Source organism: Aulonocara stuartgranti (assembly GCF_965226115.1).
Source record: "Aulonocara stuartgranti genome assembly, chromosome: 1".
Classification (NCBI taxonomy): Eukaryota; Metazoa; Chordata; class Actinopteri; order Cichliformes; family Cichlidae; genus Aulonocara; species Aulonocara stuartgranti.
In genome coordinates this window covers 12,227,501-12,248,131 of record NC_138939.1, presented here as the reverse complement: position 1 = coordinate 12,248,131, position 20,631 = coordinate 12,227,501, and the positions used below count along the sequence as shown (strand labels likewise).

At 37.7% G+C, this 20,631-nt stretch overlaps 1 protein-coding gene across 3 annotated transcripts in view; it reads left to right on the top strand.

Annotated features, from left to right (window-relative positions):
* The window catches only part of trpm7 (transient receptor potential cation channel, subfamily M, member 7), an 89,965-nt gene that overhangs the window by 13,580 nt on the left and 55,754 nt on the right, over positions 1-20,631 (top strand). For all 3 annotated transcript variants that reach the window (XM_082527635.1, XM_082527634.1, XM_082527636.1), the window contains exons 2-7: positions 10,185-10,264; positions 11,435-11,473; positions 15,097-15,304; positions 15,712-15,925; positions 19,747-19,871; positions 20,029-20,200. In XM_082527635.1, the coding sequence (XP_082383761.1) occupies positions 10,185-10,264; positions 11,435-11,473; positions 15,097-15,304; positions 15,712-15,925; positions 19,747-19,871; positions 20,029-20,200 (838 nt within the window). The remainder of the gene's footprint in view (positions 1-10,184; positions 10,265-11,434; positions 11,474-15,096; positions 15,305-15,711; positions 15,926-19,746; positions 19,872-20,028; positions 20,201-20,631) is intronic.

The window sequence follows — 20,631 nt, the reverse complement described above, 5'->3', positions numbered from 1 at the left end:
CCACTCTTTTTAATGGGTAATAGAATTGCCAAGCCAGATGTTATCTCACCCTGTATTGCGTCACTCAGGGCCAGAGGAATGATGGGTTGACCAGCCAGCCTTGTAACATTGTTGGGAAAAAGGAGCAGGGGAGAGGAAGAGCTCAGCTGGCAAGGTTTCTGGCTGAGGGGTGACAGATGGAAGATAAAGTGACAGTGCACAATCAAATTTGTGTCTCTCCAAATTAACATATTAATTCCCCCAGTTGCACATAGCTGCCCATAAACAAAACTCACAGTATCTAACACTGCTGAGCTGAACAGGATAGAAAGGTGCTGGGTCAAATTTTCCACGTGATCGGAGTTGTCATAAAAACCCGGGGCTCAGAAAGAAGCCAGAGAGGAAGAGGGAGGGAGCGAGGAAGTGGGAGAGTAAGAGTTGGTGTGTGTTTTTTGGCAGCGTCTGTGACGCTCAAGTCTTTTGTTGCCTGACATTTTCAGGTACCATGGTTACAGGTTAGCAGTCTTGCTTTTATCTGCCTTATTAACCCTTTGTTAGATTGTATTGGATCAAAAAGACAACGGTTTCAATGCATTCCTCCACATCACAGAAAGAGACCTCTGTTTATTCCTCAGGTGTGTCTCACATTTGTTACTAGTTCAGCAGATAGCGAGACTGAATTGGATGTTGAGCACTGATTAGATGAGCGATTCTGTTAACCAGTGGGCAGTAAAGAGCAAATGACCTGCTGTGCAGGTAGAAGGTGAAGATGAAATCACGCAGCAAAGTTTGTGAAATGTAAACCATAATCTGTAAACCATGTGGAAAAGTTTCAGTAAATATGGGGAAATGTGGCACCATGCAATAAATATGGCTTTAATTTAAATGATTACAATTATAGTAAATGCTGTTATTAAAATAAGGTAATCCAGATATACTGATTATTAGATGGCATTCTGTTTTTGCATCACATCATCAGTTTTGTTCAATCCCAACTAGGCTGGGACATGTTCAAGGCTCACTAATGTTGCGTGTACATGTGCCAACTCTGATGTCATCAAAGCCCTGAAGCCATTTATTCTAGTGGATGTGCACAAACCCATCAACTGATGGGTGTGGAAACTCCCATCAGTACTGGTATAGGAGTAGAAGCCATTAATACATGAAGCAGTGTTATCATGAAGGTGTTTACAAAATTGTTCCTTCATTGATTATTATTATTTTTTAAATAAATGTGTTTGGAGGGGATTAGGCCAATAATAGTAGGAAAAAAATGGAAAAAAGTATTGACATCAGCTACTAGGGCTGCTCAATTAATCGAATTTTAATCACGATTACGATCTGGGCTTTCAACGATCATTAAAAATGACTGAGCCGATTATTAGCCCCTCCCTCATGCTTTACTCTCGCGCTGCTCCGTGTGGCAAATCAAGCGCACTGCTCTGCATTTCGAACACGCGTCACAACAATTAAGAGGACCCGAGGGAAGCTCGGAGAGCTAAGCAGAAGTTATTTGGAGAGGAGTGGACTGCCGTTGGTTGAAAAGAGAGGTTAAAAAAAAAAAGAAAAAAAAACTTCAGTGGTGTGGAAACATTATGGGTTCGCGGAGTCAGACGTGGATCAAGTAGACACAGTGTGTAAACTTTGCTATGGTGTCGTAGCTGCACCACAGAGCAACACTGCAAAGTTTACATTTTTCATTTATTTCTTATATTGCGAACATTTGCACTGTTATCTGTATTTGCACACTATTTTATATTTTTTTTTTAAAGTCATTATTCAATACATTGTTATTGTTAACCCTTTAAAGCCGGTCAGAGCAGCATGCTCGTTTTGTATAACTATTTTTAAATCCCTGTAGAACCTGAACCGCTAAGCTAGCACAATAAATTTTTTTTCCATATGAAACCAGAGGAGTTGTATTTACATCTTATGCCATCAGCTTGTCCTAGGTCACGGTTTCCTTCCACATATAGCTTTGCAAAAATTGCATAAAAAGTGCTTGCAGGAACAAAAACATAATATTCCAGAAACACGCTTTGCCGATCCGATCAGCTGTTCTTAACACTTCCCACATTGAAAAAGACGTCAACACGAACTATCGCAAGTGACATCATTTTTGCGGAAAATGTAGTTTTTTACTTGTAGGCCTTAGAACTCGAATTGCACAGCTGGAAATAGTTTATTTTGATGCACATGCACATTCTTTGCAAATTTGCATCATAGGATTGTTTTTTTGTTTTTCCTGCAGTATATAAAAATTGCTGTATCTCCAAAAATAAAACTATGAAGACACTCAAAATAAATTTCCTGTTGTTGTAAACTATTTTTTGCAACTTTTTGTATTTAAAGTTTTGAGGGATAAACCTCTTAAATTTCTCCAAGTAGAAATATATGTAAAAAAACAAAACAAAAATGATTTTCAATTTTTTTGTAGTTTATTGCACTTTTTTGCAATTAATGTAGTTACTATGGACTTAATACATACACATTTTTAAAATATGGGCTATAACAGTTGTATTGATGTATAGCAACTTAAAATGCTCCCACAAATGGCACTACAGCATGTAAAAAAATAAAAATAAAAAAAAAGCTCTGGCGGACTTGGTTCTATGGTAGATCTTAAAGGGTTAAATAAATATCGTCAAATAATCGTGATCTCAATTTCAGTGAAAATAATCGTGATTATCATTTTTGCCATAATCGAGCAGCCCTATCAGCTACATTAAAACCAGAGACATTAAAAAGACACGTGTTACTGAATAAAAATTTATAGGCGAAAGGTGGTTGTCCTGCTCCTGGAGAGCCAATCAACACATGAGCTGGTCTTGTTTTGCGCAGTTGGTGTTTGACAGTTTCAGCTATGAGGCGGCAGTCATATCGACTCCTTATTGTAGTAAAGAACTGTGCTTATCTTTTTTCTCTGCTTAGTGTAACTGTAAAGATATTGCAACTGCCAGTATATGGTTGTGTGTCCTCTTATGATGCGTTATTGCTGCATTGCTGGCAGATATTAGACAATAGTCACTACTTTTGCTGGTGCTCATCACTTGAGGAAAAACCGAAAGCTAACCATCTTGTGGTGAAGAACAAATGACTCAAAGGGGGTAAAGCCTCTTTAGCCTCTTTACACTGGCTCCCTGTCCCCTACAGGATCCAATTTAAACTTTTACTTTTTGTTTTTAAGTCACTCAACGCCCGAGCCCCCCCCTACTTGTCTGAGCTCCTCTCTGCCTATGCTCCAGGAAAACCCACGAGATCTAGTTCAAAACTATTGTTGTCCATTCCACGGACTAACCTCAAATCTCGTGGTGATAGATCCTTCTCTGTGGCAGGTCCCAGACTTTGGAATAGTCTCCCCTTTAATATTAGATCTGCTCAAACTCTTGAGCAATTTAAATCTTTACTAAAGACACACTTTTACGCTCTGGCTTTTAACACATTATGACCCAAGCATTTTGGATTTATCTGAATTAGTTAGTATTGTTTCAATTCTTCTATTCTATTGTTTCTATTGTTATTATTGTACTGAATTAGTTAGTATTGTTTCAATTCTTCTATTCTATTGTTTCTATTGTTATTATTGTATTACACTGTAGTTTTTAATTTTATTGTTATTGTTAAGCACTTTGTGCAGCATCGGCTGTTGGAAATGTGCTATATAAATAAATCTGACCTTGACCTTGACCTTGACCTAAAGTGTGTTTTAACTGTATATGAATACGTAGACAGGCAAAGCTCCCGGGTCTAAAAAATGAAGCCAGTGCAGAAGCGTCTTAAACCTGCATTCTTGTAAATGCCTGCAGGGGGTGACTCCTATAGCAGCACGAATATTGTGAAGAATTCTGAGGAAAAGACGGTGTTATCTTTCTTCCATTCCCTAAATAAACTCTTACCTGATAATTGTATGGTGTCAGTCACTAGTTTCATTTTACAAATTTTGTTACCAGTTAGAGCTAAAAAGGACAACAAAGCAGAGTTCACCTTGGAGCAGGTCTGCCTCGTTACTGCCGAATTGCTACTGCGAGCATCCAGTATCAAAACATAAAGATGGCGACAGGAGGAGGACTGTGGGAGTTAATTATACCCAGTGGGTGGCATGATAGTCCTTCCATCATTTAAATACAGTCTTTTGAAAAATTGGTGGACAGTGGGGGAAGGATGCAAAGCCATTGCAGTAAATAACTACATAATTCATGCTTCTTTGCTGGGGTGTTTTTATGTTGTGCTATGTTTTCCTGCTTTCTTGTAGACCAGTGCCATTGTTATCATGGCCAGCATGTTGTGATAGCCAACATATTCTTCCTTTTTAAAATGACAAATCTGAAGTGTTATCACGTGGATAGACTGCTTCAAGCACTAACAATACTATTTTTCTAATTGGCTCACCAAATATCAAACCTACTATTTAACGTCATTGGATACAGTGGTTTAGCCTCCCATGACTGCCTGTAATTGCATGCTCTAAACCAGTGCTAAACATGGTTTTTCCTGGCTCAGCATGGGCCTTTGGGTGGTGACTATGCAAGTAAGCAAGATTTGTACATGTAGTTTGGCAAAAAGTCAGAATTACCTTAATTAAAAGAAGTCCAAGATTTTGTGGTTACCTTCTGTGTTTGATGTGATGACTAATGCTGCTCTTGTGTGTCTGTGTGTTAAATATAAAGATGGAGCCCAGAGCCAGGTGGCTTAGCAAAAAAGACTGAAAACAGATCAGGGGGTCAGCTCTGTCACGAGCTTTTATGCCTTACTGATGTTATAATGTGTATTTATCTGTTTTCTAAAATCTTTTAACTGTTTGGGTCGTACCTTAAGAACTGCAGGTCTAAATTTGGGGATTATTCCAACCATTAAGTGGCACCCACTTTTTATTTACCATCTTTAATAAGTGGTTTTGATAATTGTGGGTTGATCTACACTCTGTGGTTAGCAAAGGCTTCATGAAGACAGTTGACTAAAACCTGTATCCATACTAACAGTGAAGGTAATAATCCCACTACTGAGATAATAAATTCCCCCCCCCCCCCCCCCCCCCCAAAAAAAAAAAAAAAACCCTCAAAGGTTTTCTTACAGAAATCAGGATAAAATTTGAGAATAAATAAATAAAAGAATTCAGTGGTCAAAATTCAAAGTTTTGGTCTGTTAAGCAGCTTTTCTTTGATTCTTCTTTGATTTAAGACCCTTTATCTCAGTAGTATGCAGGTTGTATTTTTTTAGGCAGCAAATCTGTGCCGTCACTTCATTTCAGGTAGTGTCGCTTGATTATGACAAAAACCACATGGTGTGTTTGAAACTAGAGATGGCACGATACCACTTTTTTATGTCCGATACCGATTCCGATATCATAAATTTGGATATCTGCCGATACCGATATGAATCCGATATAGTGTTTTTAATCAACAAAACTGTTTTTTTTTTTAAATATCTTGCTGCATTTTGTATAAGTTCATACTCAAGTTTAAAACAACAACTACACTAAAGCTATTCTGTTAAACCTGTATGCAAAAAAAAATATTTCAGCAATACTGATCAATCTAATAAACTTCAACCTACACCATCCTCCCTATTCTGGTATTTTAAAGAGTACTTAGCGTAAATATTAAGCAACCTAACTAATAGGGTTCCAACTCCCAGCAACAACAAAAATAAATAAATAAAAAATGGGGAACCACCCCTCACGCTCCACCTCATGATGCTTAATCGACATAATCAACCTTAATTTGATGCAGTGTGAAAAAAAATGCACAGAAATCAATTATTTTTCAAGAAATATTAAATAGATTCAACATCTTTCTTCAACAAAATTGCAGACTGCACAGATGGTACCTTCCCAAAGGAAAAAGTACTATAGCTTACTAGGGTATATATATTAGACTTAATAGTCACTATATACAGTAATTGACTTCTATTCATTTTACATCAGATTAAAACTTTGGGTGTCAGATAATTATTTATTAAAAGCTAGACATTTTAAATGAGAATAAGAAAGAAAAGTATGTCTTTGTGCCCCCTTTCCCTGTTAATGCCCTATAATGCCCTGGCTAAACTTTGCTAGATCCGCCCCTGCACAGTTACCAGCCGTCAGCTACGAAGAAAAAGATCCTGGTGTAGAAAGTAATATTAAATAAATTCTAACAACAGCTTATCAAGCTTAAACGTGCTGCTGTTGTTCAGCCACTGGTTTCCTCTTTCTGGTGCAAAGTGGGCCAAAAACAAACCAGAGAGATGGACTCGCGACAGAAAAGCTGATCAGCTGATCATTAAGCAGTTTCATGATTGAAGTAGCAGCGAGAAGAGGCAGTCGTTTGTTAAGCTTAACGCAGGAATGCTTTACAAACATTCAGAGATGGACTTACACACTTGCTTTACTTCTCCCGGGGATAACTTTGTCGGAGATGAAATGCCGGGTTGCTAGCGAAGCTCCAAATGCTATCCAGACCACTGACAGGTCCCGCATGCCACAGCCGCTCTATCACGTGATGCATACTGCTCTGACGTGCTAACGTTCTGAGGTGAGTTACGGCGTGTTGCAAGTTTTGTGAGGTGCTTTCGTGATATTTAATGGATCGGATTACATTTTTTATTTTTCTCCGATATCCGATCCAGTAATTTAGGTCAGTATCGGACCGATACGTAATATCGGATCGGTCCATCTCTATTTGAAACGTCAGAAGTCACACCAACTCTGACTTGGTAATCCAAGGTGTGTGCGCGTGTGTGTGTGTGAAGAGTTGTAAAACTGTAGAACTTGTAATCTCAATTGCCTTTGTTGTGCAATTATTAAAAATAAAGCCACAGAGGGGGAAAAAAACCCAACCGGCTCTGTCTGAGCATGCTGCCAGGGGTAGGGCAGGATGACGAAGAAGGGCTATGGAAAAAAAAATCGTATATTTTTTTCTTATCAGTCAATATAAGTATCTCATGATAGAAATCAAATATGTTATTTCCTTTAAGCTTAAAGGGCTCTTTTTACTCCTCACATGTGAAGATATAAGTTTAATTTTCTTAATCATATACAGTAAAATATTTATTTTCTGTTGAACATGTGAAATGTACTGTAAAATTGTACAACTGTATTTTAACATAGGTGTTTATACATAATAAACTAAAATCTTAATTCCAAATAGGAAGAAGCTTCAATTGGTACACAAGAACACAAACTGGAAAACTAAATTCAATGGCAATTTCAAAGAAATCTGGGAAAAAAAGATCTCTCACTTACACACAAACAAACATTATTATTGTTATCATTTTTATTGATAATGGTGGTTGAGTAACTATCTTGCTCGGGAGCAAAACATCACCTATTTTCCCCACTATTGTTGCTACTGAGCACAAGAGCCGATCTTGTGCTAGAATTGGTGGACAGTTTCTGACTTTTGCACACTTTGGATTTTACCAGCACTTTGTCTTTTTGTGTATTGTAACTCAAAGTAATGTTCATATCGCCACTGTCAAAAGCTGTAGACCATTGTATCATTTTCTTCTCCCTGTGCAGGAGCTAGAGTATTATACCACATCATTAGTCGACAAAAAGGAAGCCAAAATGGAAAAAGCAGTGTTAAAAAAAAACAAAACAAAAAAAAAAAAACCCTAACTGAAGCAATTAGTTGAAGTAAGCCTTTGCTTTAAGACTTTATCACTCTTTATCGCTCTTACATCATTGTGGAAACATTTGGGCCACTCTTCTTTTCAATATTGTTTCAGTTCATTGAGGTTTTTGTACAACTCTCTTAATATCCCTGCCACAGTATTTCAATTAGGTTTTGGTCTGCACTTTGACTGGACCATCACAACAACTTTATTCTTTTCTCTTATACCGTTCTGCTGTAGATTTGCTAGAGTGCTTTGATCATCGTCCTGTGGCATGTCCCAATTTGGGCCAAGCTTTAGATGTTAAACAGATGCTGTCATATTTGACTCGAGACTATTTTGTTAATACGGTCAATGACTGCAAGTTACCCAGGTGCAGCTTGTAGTGGTTGCAAAACAATCAAATTCTAACCCCTCCACCACCATGCTTGACAGTTGGCATGAGGTGTTTACGCTGATACCTTGTTTAGTTTTTGCCAAATGTGCTGTCGTGCGTTACAGCCAAACATGTCTACTTTGGTCTTGTCCAGCGGACAGTTACGGGAGTCTTGCGGTTTGTTCACATGCAGTTTTGCAAACCTAAGCTGTGTTGCCATGTTCTTTTTAGAGAGAAGGTTTCTACTGGCAACCCTGCCCAACACCCTATAACTTGTTCAGTCTTTTTCTAATTATACTGCCACGACATTTAACATTTGTCATGCTAACCGAGGCCTGTAGAGTCTGAGACGTTGCTGTTGTTGTTTTTGTTTTTTTGTTTTTGTTTTTTTTTGTGCTGTTTCTCTGAACATTGTCTCATTTTGGGTGAATTTCAACTGCTGGGAATATTAACAGCTGTCATGATTTTTTTTTTTTTTCCCACTAGAATTATGGACTTGATATTTGGAAATTGCGTTATAATCCTTTACAGATTGATAGACAGTAATAATTGATTTTTTTTTAAAAGATCATTGCTGATGTCTTTCCATCTTGGCATTATGTTAAGACACACCTGAATGCTCCATCCCCACAAACTGCTAGGACTGATTTAAAAAAAAAAAAAAAAAAAAAGTTCTGATATGTTAAAAAACAGCTGAATATGATAAATGGCATTTGTGTAAACATAAATCTCTTTGTAAAGGTAATGTTACTTTATATTTTATTGACATAGAAGTGGAAATTGAACAATAATGTTTGGACCCCCTTGTACCCATATTAATTTTCAGGATCTTCGTTAAGTTGGTGTATTAATCCATGTTGGGACCTTTTTGTTTAAACTTAGTTGCCTTTATTTAATCCTGGCATTTTTTTTATGCTGTTCTCCTATAAATGAGTATCAAAGTAAAGGAGGTTTCTTAAAGACTAATTGTAGTGCCTGAGTTGTTGGGAGAGGTTTTGTGTGTACTGCATGAATCACAGTTGGTGGTGTGTTGTCAGTAGCCAACTAGGTATATATCACTGAGGTCTCTGCCCATCCACTAATCCTCTCCCACACCCCTGCCTCCCTCACTTCTTTCTCTCCAGCCTAAGTATAATATCTAGTTTGTCTCAGACACATTCATCTGCCCCCTGAGTGGCTTCTTACAGATTAACTGTGGATGGAGTTTGGAGGCTGCAACCTCTCACTGATCACTCAGCGTTTAACTCGAGCTGGGTCTGTATGGTAACTGTGCAGCTGTAGACTTTGAGACCTGTATGGAAATTGCGTGCAGATCTAACAGCACAGTGAGTTGCTGCTGATGACCCAGGACTCGGGAGAGGCTGTGGGTGTTGTGGTTTGTCCAGGAGATGCGTGAAGGAGCCCTGGTATGTTTCTGTACAAAGCCCTTAAACACAGAGATGAAGAGGAGGACATCCAGGTACAAACTTGGTTGCTTATTGTCACTAGTCAAGATGTGGGATGACATGCTTATTGACATGTTTTCAGTATTTTCTGGAGGCAGATTTAAATCCTGTTGTGTTGGATGTAACTTCGGATCCTGAATTTAAGATGCTTCTGTTTAGTTTATATCAAACAACATGCTGATATTGAGAAATGTTTAACGTGACCTCTGGGAGAAAATGTTGCTCTGCTACTTTTGTCAGATTTTAAGGAATTGTTGAAATGTTTTGGAGAAGGTGTTTGCAGGTTCCCCTCTTTGTGCTGAAGAGATTAATAGTGCTAATCGCCCTTGGGTTCCTCTGAGCTGCTCTGGAGGGGAACAATAAGGCACGAGGCATTAAATGAAAATTCCTTCACCATAAACCTTTGTTACGAGAAAAATGCTGTTGTAGAATTAGAAGGCTGTTTATACTGTTTGGTAGATGCCTCTAACTGGTGTTCCTCGTCAGCTCTTTTTGTCATGATTTTATATGACTGTTTCATTTTTCTCCTGTGTTAAACCTTCTAATCCCCTTAAATTGTTATAGACTAAATCCTGTATTAAGGGGTGCAACATCCCTTTTAGCCTTTTAAGATGTCTTGAAGTTTATTATTTAACATTGTTATAAATAACTTAAAACATACTTTGCTTTTATTCTCATTAAATTTTTCTTTACGTATCTTTTATGTATACTTTTCTTGAATTGCATTTGAGTCCGTTAAACATGAGAGACCTCAGCTGCCGCTGCTCACAACTCTTTCTTTTTGTTCACAGTCCCAGAAATCCTGGATAGAAAGCACTTTCACCAAGAGGGAATGTGTGTACATACTTCCAGTGTCAAAGGACCCCCACAGGTATGTGCTTAGACCTACTGTAGTGAGTCTGCTGGTGATAGCCATGGAAACGGCGTAATTGCATGGTGTGAGTTAAAGAAGGCCCAAACCATAACGACTACTCTCCAGAGGCAAAATGAGTCTGTTTTAATGTTTACGTCTGTCAATAAAATTACAGATTTAAGTGTGGGGTTAAGCAAGTGATGAACCTGTGGATCGTGACTTCTTTCAATCTTAGGGATGGGATTCCCCCCCCCCCCCCCCCCCCCCCCCAAAAAAAAAGCAATATTAGCACTGTTAGCTCTGATATGATGTTTATACCCCAGCTTCAGGTATCTGCTTTATACCGGTGTGAAAGTAATAAAATGTCATCCTCACAGTGAGAATTGGACTAGGAATCTTTTATGTGTGTAGATAGAGAGATATATAGCTATCTGTCTGTCTGTCTGTCTAGGTCTTTTGACACAGTATTTTTCTGCAGACTTACTGGAATCTTACAATGCAGTGTTGAAATTATATGCAGGCGTCTTCTTGGCTTGGCGTGTCATGAAGGCCACTTATCCACACTGTGTGCATGACAAACATCAAACAGCTCTGTTAAAGGGGCAGTAGTTGCTATAAATACTCATCCACTTTCAGAGAAACGGGAAAGGAAAAGGTGATTTAAAAAAAAAAAAAAAATTTATGTTCCCACCAGCAGCTTATATTTACAGTTAAACAGTCCTTGGATGTCTTCCTTTCTTCTTGTAAACTCACAATAATGATGGGTGACTCGTTTTCCTGTGTTTTCTTTTACATCAATTATTTGCAAACTGGTTATTCTCTGTTAACTGCTATATGTGCGGCTTCTGCTAAATGATTCAGAGGTGTTAGTGAACACAGGCTCATTTAACATTAGGTCAAAGTGTGGCATGTGACTGTGATCAAAGTGAGTCCCTTTGGAAGGTTTCATAACTGTCTCTTGGTTAAAGGCCAACTTAACCGGGCTGTCTGCCCAGGAGACAGTTAACCTTCCTTAATGTCCTTAAAGAACTTTCTCTGCTGAGAACTTCCTCCAGACTTGGAGAAATCAAACCCTCACATTAGTCTTGTTTTAGAACCGTCGTGTATGGTCGGAAATACTCTTCAGATTTATCTATTCTGTTTTTATTTATATTCGCACTGACTGAGTTGTTGTGGCATTTCTTTCAGATGCCTTCCAGGATGCCAGATTTGCCAGCAGCTCGTCAGGTGAGTATTTGTTTGCTTGTTGTTCGACTCATTCTCTGTTATCTGACAGGGTTAGCCTGGCAGAATCCATGCCTAACCAGCTGCTTTACATCAGAATAACCCCCAGAGGTAAATTCTTTGCAATTCCTTTGAAATTCCACTAAACAACAACCTTTACCAGGAAACAATTAAATTCCAGGCTTTATGTGTTAGGATGCGTATTCTCCCCTAAGGCTAGTAGAGGAAGACAGAAAACAAAGCTCAGACTCAATAATGATAAACAATTAGGCTTTTTTGTTTTTAGAAAAATCTGTCATCATTGATCTGTAGATGGTTCATATCTTGGACACACTTTTACCAAGTGTGTCCAGTATTTCAGTTGTGTATATGTTTTAGTAGCTTGCTGCCTCAGAGTTGGAAGTACCACAATACTGTTGCAGTTACACACCCAGGCAGAAGCTTTAAGGGAGACCGGTGTCAACATCTGGCTGACACGAGAGGGAGATAGACAAATGATGGAAATGGAAAAAGAAGTAAAGAGGCTGTGAATTAGATCACCTTTGTCCCTGCCAGTGAATCCTGTCTGGCAATGTTTGGCACACATCTTGTGGAGAATATTAAAATGTTTCTAGAAGCCAAGCCATGCCACTCTGCAGCCCTCCAGGCAGTTATTTTGAACTCACTGTCTAAATAAATGGGCAACTGCGTTCCAACATAAACTCAGCATCTGCTTATCTCACAAAGTTCTGAACAGTGCAGTGCTAACTGATGTTATAGATACAATAAGTCATGGAAATGCAAAAAAACAAACAAACCCAAAAACGTATACCCACAATAATGAGTAGATGATCCTGGCCTTACACAGCTGAAACTGTCAGGATCTGTGTGCATATATCAGCACAATAAGATTAGCTGATGTGGGTTTTTTTGTAGTGGAATGGTCATAATTTCCGATAACTCAAATAGTTAAGTTATAAGAATAATATGTATTTTTATTTATTTTTTTGTCTCGTGGGTCAATAATACTGCGATTTAAGAGCTGAAGCATAAGAAATTCTCCTGCGGAAAAGGAAATGTGAGAGCCATTTAAATTTATCCTAACATTAGTCCATCAGTTAATAATTTCAGGGTTCGTCTAGATGGTGTTTTAGTGACAAGGGTGTAATATTTTGAAACGGGTGAGACCAAAATCTAACCCAAGCTTATTTTTAGTGTCACTTTAAACGAGTTGCCTTAATGGAGGACTGATTTGTTCACTGTGGCCATTGTACTTGTATGGCAGAATGAGGAGATGTTCATAAGCAATGCTATACTCTGCCCACATGTTTCCCAGATGGATTAAGCTTAGCGCCCCAAAGCAAGTGCCAGTTACTACACCTTTGACCATGAACTGGAAGTTCAAGTCTTGATAGTAATGAATAAATGATGAATGATAGTAACAATAACTTTGTGTCAGCTGGGCATGACTTTGACTTGTCTTGTTACTTATAGAGCTGCTTTGTGAGAATGAAATACAGCTCATTAATTTTAATTTACTAATTACAATTAATTAATTATAATTAATACATTTAATACCCTGCTAAGTAAGTTTGCTCACTTACAAAGAAATGAGACCCCTATGTTTTTTTGGAAGTTTCATTTTAATGGAGAAAGACAGAATATCAACCCAAGTTGATTGATTTTGGTGGAGCTAGAATTATAACACAGAAATTATAATCAAGATTTCAGCTGTAAAAAGAATGGGGTACATCAGTGTCATGAAGTTGTTATTACAAAGTATAAAGAATGACATGTGTAAGGGTATGGCTTTGAAAAACAAAACCAGATTCTCATCCAGGTAGCAAACTTCGGCAATGGGGCCAATATGTTGTACCCTCTTTAAGTAGCAGCTTAAAGAGCCGTTATGAGAACTGGATTTCAGTGAATGTGTTTTATTTTATATTTATTTTAAGATTATGTAATGATATCGAGTACATTTGCACTATACCCCCATATAAGCAATATCCCATATTGCTGCAAAAGAGGAAATAAGGGTACCTACTTCTCTTTTTATGTCACAGGTAGACAGAGCCAGACTTAGTACTTCCAGGGGTCGATCTTGTAAATGAAAAGGACAATTTGTTTTGCTGAATTTGTTTTACTCTTCTTATTTATTTAAAGCTGTCTCCATTGTCTTGGCTTCTGCCACACTATGTTAAGAGGCTTTGAAAGATTGTGAAGGTTGTGTGCTAGAGTTATAACCAGAAAACACTAAAACAAGGCAAAACTAGGTCCAATAGTCCAATGAATTGTACAATCATTTCAAATACCTGCACCTTTACTTTATTGCAAAAAGGGTCTTAAACATACAGATGACAAAAAACACATGCAATATTGCACTGATTGACTAAGTCTAAATATACAGTACATGTCCCAGGCGGCTGAGTAGTACCTGAGAATTCTTTGTACACCTGAATGCCATTACTATTAATGCAGGGTTTGACAAAATCAATGGTCCAATGGCCTGGGGTCATTTTTGGACCTGTGACGATGTTTCCACCAACTAATTCAACTGTGAAGCAGATTAGGTTAAATGAACCCTCACTAATGAGTAGGTTTTTTTTCCTGATTAAAATGTCACTAGAAGTACTACATTAAAGGTTATTATAATCTTAAGGAATGGGTTTGAACTGCTCCCATTCATCGCTGGTTTGTTTTGCACAGTCATAGCACAACTAATTTAAGAAGTTGTTAAAATGAAAACTAACACATAAATTGCTATATCTAACACAGCATGCACTCCAATACTATTCTCCATTACTGCTATTTCTGAAGCTTTTTTTTTTAAATATAAATTGTATATAAACAAATTAATTATCCTATATTCTTAATAATCTAGCTGGAGTACGTTCTGTAATTAAATTGGCATTTTTTTTTGGGGGGGGGGGCTTGTTTAAAAAATATATATAAATAAATGACTAATAATCTCATCTTCTGGCCTATTGGGGGAAGATGTTATTTTGAACAAGGGATCCTATGCACATGTAAACAGTTTTTGTTAATGATGATGTGCCGCTTTAGCTTCTCTGCCTTTTTGTGCAGCTTTTGATTGTCTGCCCATTGCAAACAGGAGGTTTGCTTTGCAGGTGGACAGGGCGTCTGTACTCAGCCAGTGCTGTGTGCCTCACATGACAGTGTTGTCTCGTACACATACAGATGTTAGGAAATCTTAGGGGAAAAAAAAAAACCTAATCTAAAGCCTGAACTTGTTGATTTATAGTGGCTACTTATACTTGGCTGGCATGATTTGAAACCGCAGCAATGTTTATTTTGAGGTGCCAACATTGTCGCAATGCGTGTTTATAGAAAATAATGTAAAAAATAATAGGCTCACATTCATAGTTCAACATAATATTCAGTTGAAGAGTGCAGTGTTTTCCGAAAAACACTTCAGGAATATTTATCAGGTGTGGCATGGATTCCTGTTCCTTGTACTGTTTGTTTCTCTAGATTATTGTTCTGCTTTTGAAAACTCTTGTTGTAATTGTTTTACTGGTTTCCTGTTATTCTTTTTATTTCTTCAAAATTGTATCATGGCTAATAATAATTGAAACGGCAAACATTTGAAAAATTCATCTTGGCTTTTTTTTTTTTTTTTTTTTAAGGTGCTGCTGTGGGCGGCTGGTGCGCCAACATGCTGGCTTCACAGCCAGCTTGGCCACCAAGTACTCAGATGTGAAGTTGGGTGAGAGCTCCAATGTGCCTATGCCCGAGCTGGAGGAGTGGTCAGTGGAAAAACACACAGAGGCCAGACCCACTGATGCCTATGGTGTCATCAACTTCCAGGGAGGGTCTCACTCATACAGAGCCAAGGTGAGGGGCTAATCCCCTTTGCTGTCTCATGTTTACTTTTTTTTTTTTTTTTTTAACATTAATATAGAAACTGTGTTGCGGGGGGCGGGTGTTCCATCACTGTATTTAAGGTGTGGTGACTTCTACATAGATATCCTTGGTCTTGGAGTTTTATAGGTAAACAACTTTAGGCTCGACTTGATGAAATAAAAAAACAAAACAGTTTGATCAAAAACGGTTTGATAAATAGTGCAGATTGTGTATTTCAATTGATTTTAGCTTATTTTTCCGTGGCACTTCACTCTCTATAATATTTAAAGGCAAGTTTCTTCAATCCAAACACAAATTTATTGTGTGTGATGACCCATCCTTTCTTTGTTGTGTGTTACGCTAACATGTTTTTCTTGTGTTTGTGAAACTGTGGACAGTATGTACGCTTGTCCCATGACACGAGGCCAGACAGCATTTTACGACTGATGCTAAAGGAGTGGCACATGGAGCTTCCCAAGATCCTCATTTCTGTCCACGGAGGAGTTCAGAACTTTGACCTGCACCCCCGCATTAAGCAGGTGATCGGCAAGGGCCTCATCAAAGCTGCTGTCACCACCGGGGCCTGGATTCTCACCGGTGGTGTTAACACAGGTAAATAATCAGAGAAACATTGTTCTTTTTGAAATACTGTGGAAAGGACAAAGTTCTTCTGCGTGTTGTATCATTTTTTAAAAGGTCTTGCAATTCAGATTGATTTTTAAATGAGGAAAGGCATTTTTTTATTTTTGTTGAAATTAGGGAAAATATTGGAAATCTACACTTTTATGTCCAGATTCTCACAATGTACATTTATATGTATATTCAAAAATATTTAAATCTGTTTCTCCAAAAGAAACCGAACAATTATATAAATCAGACTGTTAATGATCAAACTCTTCTTTTACAAAAGCTGCAGATTCATGTTTAACAGGTTGTTCAGTCATTGTGGAAAGGAAGTCCTGTCCAACATGTGCTCAGCGGGAAGAAACTGCGTTATCTGTAGATTAACTTTATCAGCCACAGTGCACTGAGTGGACTCTACCTTTTCAGTGTTACTGGCCTCAATACATTTTGAACAAGTTGCACTTCAAGGATATTAAATCATTATAGCTTTGTTTTTATACTGAAATCAGAGTCTCGGGATGAACATTTTCATGTGGTTTTCACAAATAGATCTTTATTCCCTCAGCACAAGAACTCTGAGGAATAAGTCTTAATAGGCCTCATATTCTCAGCAGTGACTGACCATTGTGGTATCATCTTTATGTTTTAATGAGACAAGAGGCTTCATTAGTTTTGCTACTGGTGGATGGAACCACTGAAACCATCACTGAATGCTGCGCGATTAGACAAAATGTGTTAGAAATAAAACCAAAAGTTGATCATAATGCTGAAAGCATAGCAGCCTCCATTAGGTTTGGCAAGTTCGAACTGGTGACAGAACTTCATGGGTAGTTTGTTTTTGGTGCTGCTAGAAAATGATTGTCAGTCCTGGAACATATTTGATGTAGCTTCTCATGAAGGTAACGCCCATCAATTGTTTGACCAATAGGAAGATATCTGTTGTTGAAATCCTTTTGGTTTTCAAATGAATTGCCAACTATGCTTGATTGGGTGGAAGATTATCTTTTTCGCATATAGCACACAATAAATGGTCTTCTACTAGAAATACTCTGCTTTGGTTTGGGGAAGGGTGATCCCTGGGTGGAGCATGAAAGAGGCAGGATATATGACATTACTTGGTGTGAATTCACTCGACAGTTACCTGTACTATTCTCGCGTAGGAGAAATTGGTCATTACAACAAACCTAATTAAATGTAAAATTTCCTTGTTGAGTCAGCGGATTCTTGGTATAATGAAAAATACACTTATTAATATATCTGAATAAACATGCTTTTTTATTATTATTATTATTAATTTTTAATTCTAATGATAATAATTATAATTTCTATATATTAACAAATTCTTAAAAGGCATTTTTCTTTGGAAGACTCTTAGCCATGCAATCCTACACAAATAAACAGCCCGTTAATGGTGATTCGCTGATGTAGCAGAAGTTCTCTAACCGTGTCATTTGGTTGTGAGTCGAGGCTGATGTGTGTTTGCAGCCACAGTATGGCGTTAAGATGTTGTGGTCTGATCATAGTGTTTAAATCATTACTCACAGGGTCAATTACTCAGACCGGTGATTACTTTTAATCCATCTCTGGTACTTTGGCCAGTTGGGATGGTCTCCCGGCTCACAAATTACTGCTGAATTTATAGGATCCAACAAGTGAGGATTGTGGTTCACAAACAACTCCAGGGCTAATGTACTTGTTGTGAGCTGGTCCCATCAGTGGCATTTTGGTCATTAACACTCTGGGGTTTTTTTTTTTCCTGTTTCTTTTATTTGGACTTATTTTTATTTATTTGGACTCTGCTACCTGACAGCAATGCATGTACTTTAATGAACAGAGAACAAGAGAGGAACATGGGCTGTTATTTTGTCTAAGAATGAGAGAAAATTGAAAAACATAAACTAATGGTAGATTTATCACTTAATAAAACTACATCTGCTGCTCCCCTATTTCCATGGGGTCGCCACAACGGGTAGCTCTGCATTTATGATTTGGCAGATTTTTATGCCAGTTGGCCTTTCTCACACAACCCCAAACAGATTTGTTAAGCCAATTAAATCTGACCTATGAATCATTCAAGTATTAAAAAAGGTGATGGACCAGTGTTGTGTCTGCACACAACAGACAAATTAGCAAAGAACTAATATTAACCATACAAATCTAAATTGTAGGTTTAGGCTTTTTAAAACGCTTAATTTTCTCTTATTTCTTTAGGTGAATCTATGAAAAAGGCCAAAGATAAGTTTGATGGGCATAGAATTGTATTCTTGCACCAACAAGGTAGTTCTCAAAGAAATGTTAGCCCAAACCTTAGCATGTCTTGACATTGTGTGCAGGGTCCTTAAAAAAAATTGAGAAGATTGGACAAATGGAGGACAAAAGAAGTAGCAGGTCTTAAAAAAGAATCTCCTGTAGCAGATCAACAGTCTTTTAAGAAATAGAAAATTCATCCAGCCTTTCAGTTGAGCCATCTACTGTTCACTGAAGCTTCGCTGGAGTTTTTCTCAGTTGGAAGGGTGGCTGTCGAGAAGCCATTTTTAAAGGAGTGGAAACAGAGAGAACTGGCTAAGGTATGCAAACTGAAAATCAGTGGCAACAGGCCTTATAGAGTGCTGAATTAGAAATGTTTGGTTTAAATTGTGATGATTATACATAGAGGAAGGCATGAGAGAGGCACAACCGTGAATGTCTACAGCTGTCTGTAAAACATAGGAGGTTTTGGGCTGCATTTCAGTGTTGGAGATCTTGTTAAAATTGATGGAATGATGAACCCAGAAAAGTAGTCAGATTTTGATTCACTATGCAATAACATCTGGAAAGCATCTGATTGGCAACGGCTTTGGTTTTTCAGAATGATCCCAAATACACTGGCAGTGAAGTAAAAGCATGCCTCTATGGAAAAGCACAGTAATCCACAACTAGTCTAAAGCTAAGAAACACTGAAGTGTTTAGTTAAATTTGAGAACTGTTTAATAGAAAATGACCAAAATTAGTAACAAACGCATTTTAAAACCTCTTATCACATTCATCAATAATGAATCATGCTGCTTTACTGTGCAGCACCTTACATCGTGCATTAGCAACATTAATTATTATACAGACAGACAGTGAAGAAGAAAAACATTTAAAACAAACTGATGTTAAATATCATATGAAAACATGTACAAAAGATGTTCACATATCATTAAAGCATGACAAACTAACATCAGAAAAACTAAGGAAGTGTGACTGAAAAGTGTGGCGGATTGTGGCGACAACCACTTCAAATGTTAAAAGTTAAAATCTAAAATAAAGAAGTGAAATATCTACTAAAACTCATTCAGCTGCAACTAAGCCCTCCATGTTTGGACTTCTTCTATGTTCTTAACGCGCAAATAAGTTCTGCCCATCAAAATGTCACGAAAAAGTCAGGTGAATATATCGCCTATTGTCATTTATTGGCCTGATGAATGTCGGTTGGAAACATTTTACATATCACCCAACCTTATTGTCGAGGTTACTTTAAATATAGACTGTTAGTAGGTAGATTTTGAGCATCCTTTAGGCATCTTTCATAAATCTGCTGATATGATGTATTATAGTTTAACCCATCCAATGTTTTTAGTGTCTGAAAGTCAGATGGAGGTTGTCCATTTCTTTTCACAACATTGATTAAATATATCTATAAAATGCATTTTTAATGGTGAAAGATTATGCTGAGATATGTGACTTGGGTGGACAGTTTTATTTCTAATAATAATAAGGAATATTTAGCAGTGGAAACCTTTTTTAAAGAAAGAATAAAAGCTTACTTTTTTTATTTGTTTCTGAAGGTGTAGCAAAACATGTGGGAGATGCTCTCAAAGAACACTGTTCAAGATCATCAAAGAAAATTTGCACTATCGGGATTGCACCCTGGGGAGTGATTGAAAACAGGAACGATCTCATCGGCAGAGACGTAAGATGCAGCTTATTGTGACTAACCTGAATGTTAATGCGCCACAGAAGTTGTAATTTATGTGTGCATATAAAGATATATGTATATATGTGTGTATAGTCTCCTTTTTTTCCTTTACTTTTCTTGCTGTTAATGGCTGCTCTTTTCCACACTGCAGATTATTGCTCCATATCAGACACTACTGAATCCTCTCAGCAAACTAAACGTTCTCAACAGCCTGCATTCCCATTTCCTCCTTGTGGATGATGGGACGGTGGGAAAGTATGGCGCTGAAGTAACATTGCGGCGGGAACTGGAGAAGCATATCAACCTCCAAAAAATACATGCCAGTAAGAACTTTTTTTTTTGGTCATTAATGTAAAAGTACATGCTTAGTGCTGCAACAAAAGAGCATGCATACACTCACACACACAAACAGATATCAACATACATAAGTCCCATTGCAGCTGAATGTGTGCTGTTCTGGTGCAGGTGAAGACTGTGTGATGTGTCCATGAATGCCACACTTGTGAGATTGACACAAGACTCAACATTGCACTGTAAATATATTCAAAAATCTCAGACTTCGCACTACCCTTGGAACTATTGAGTTGGACAAATTAATCAGTCACTTCTTCTACCATTAACAACAAACACAAGAAAAGAAAACCAGGGCTGGTTCACAAACCTCTAAAAAGACTCTGACATAAATTGCTAAACACTCCTGAATCTTTACCAGATTCAGATTTTGCTCTTATCCATAGAACCAACACTATCTGGA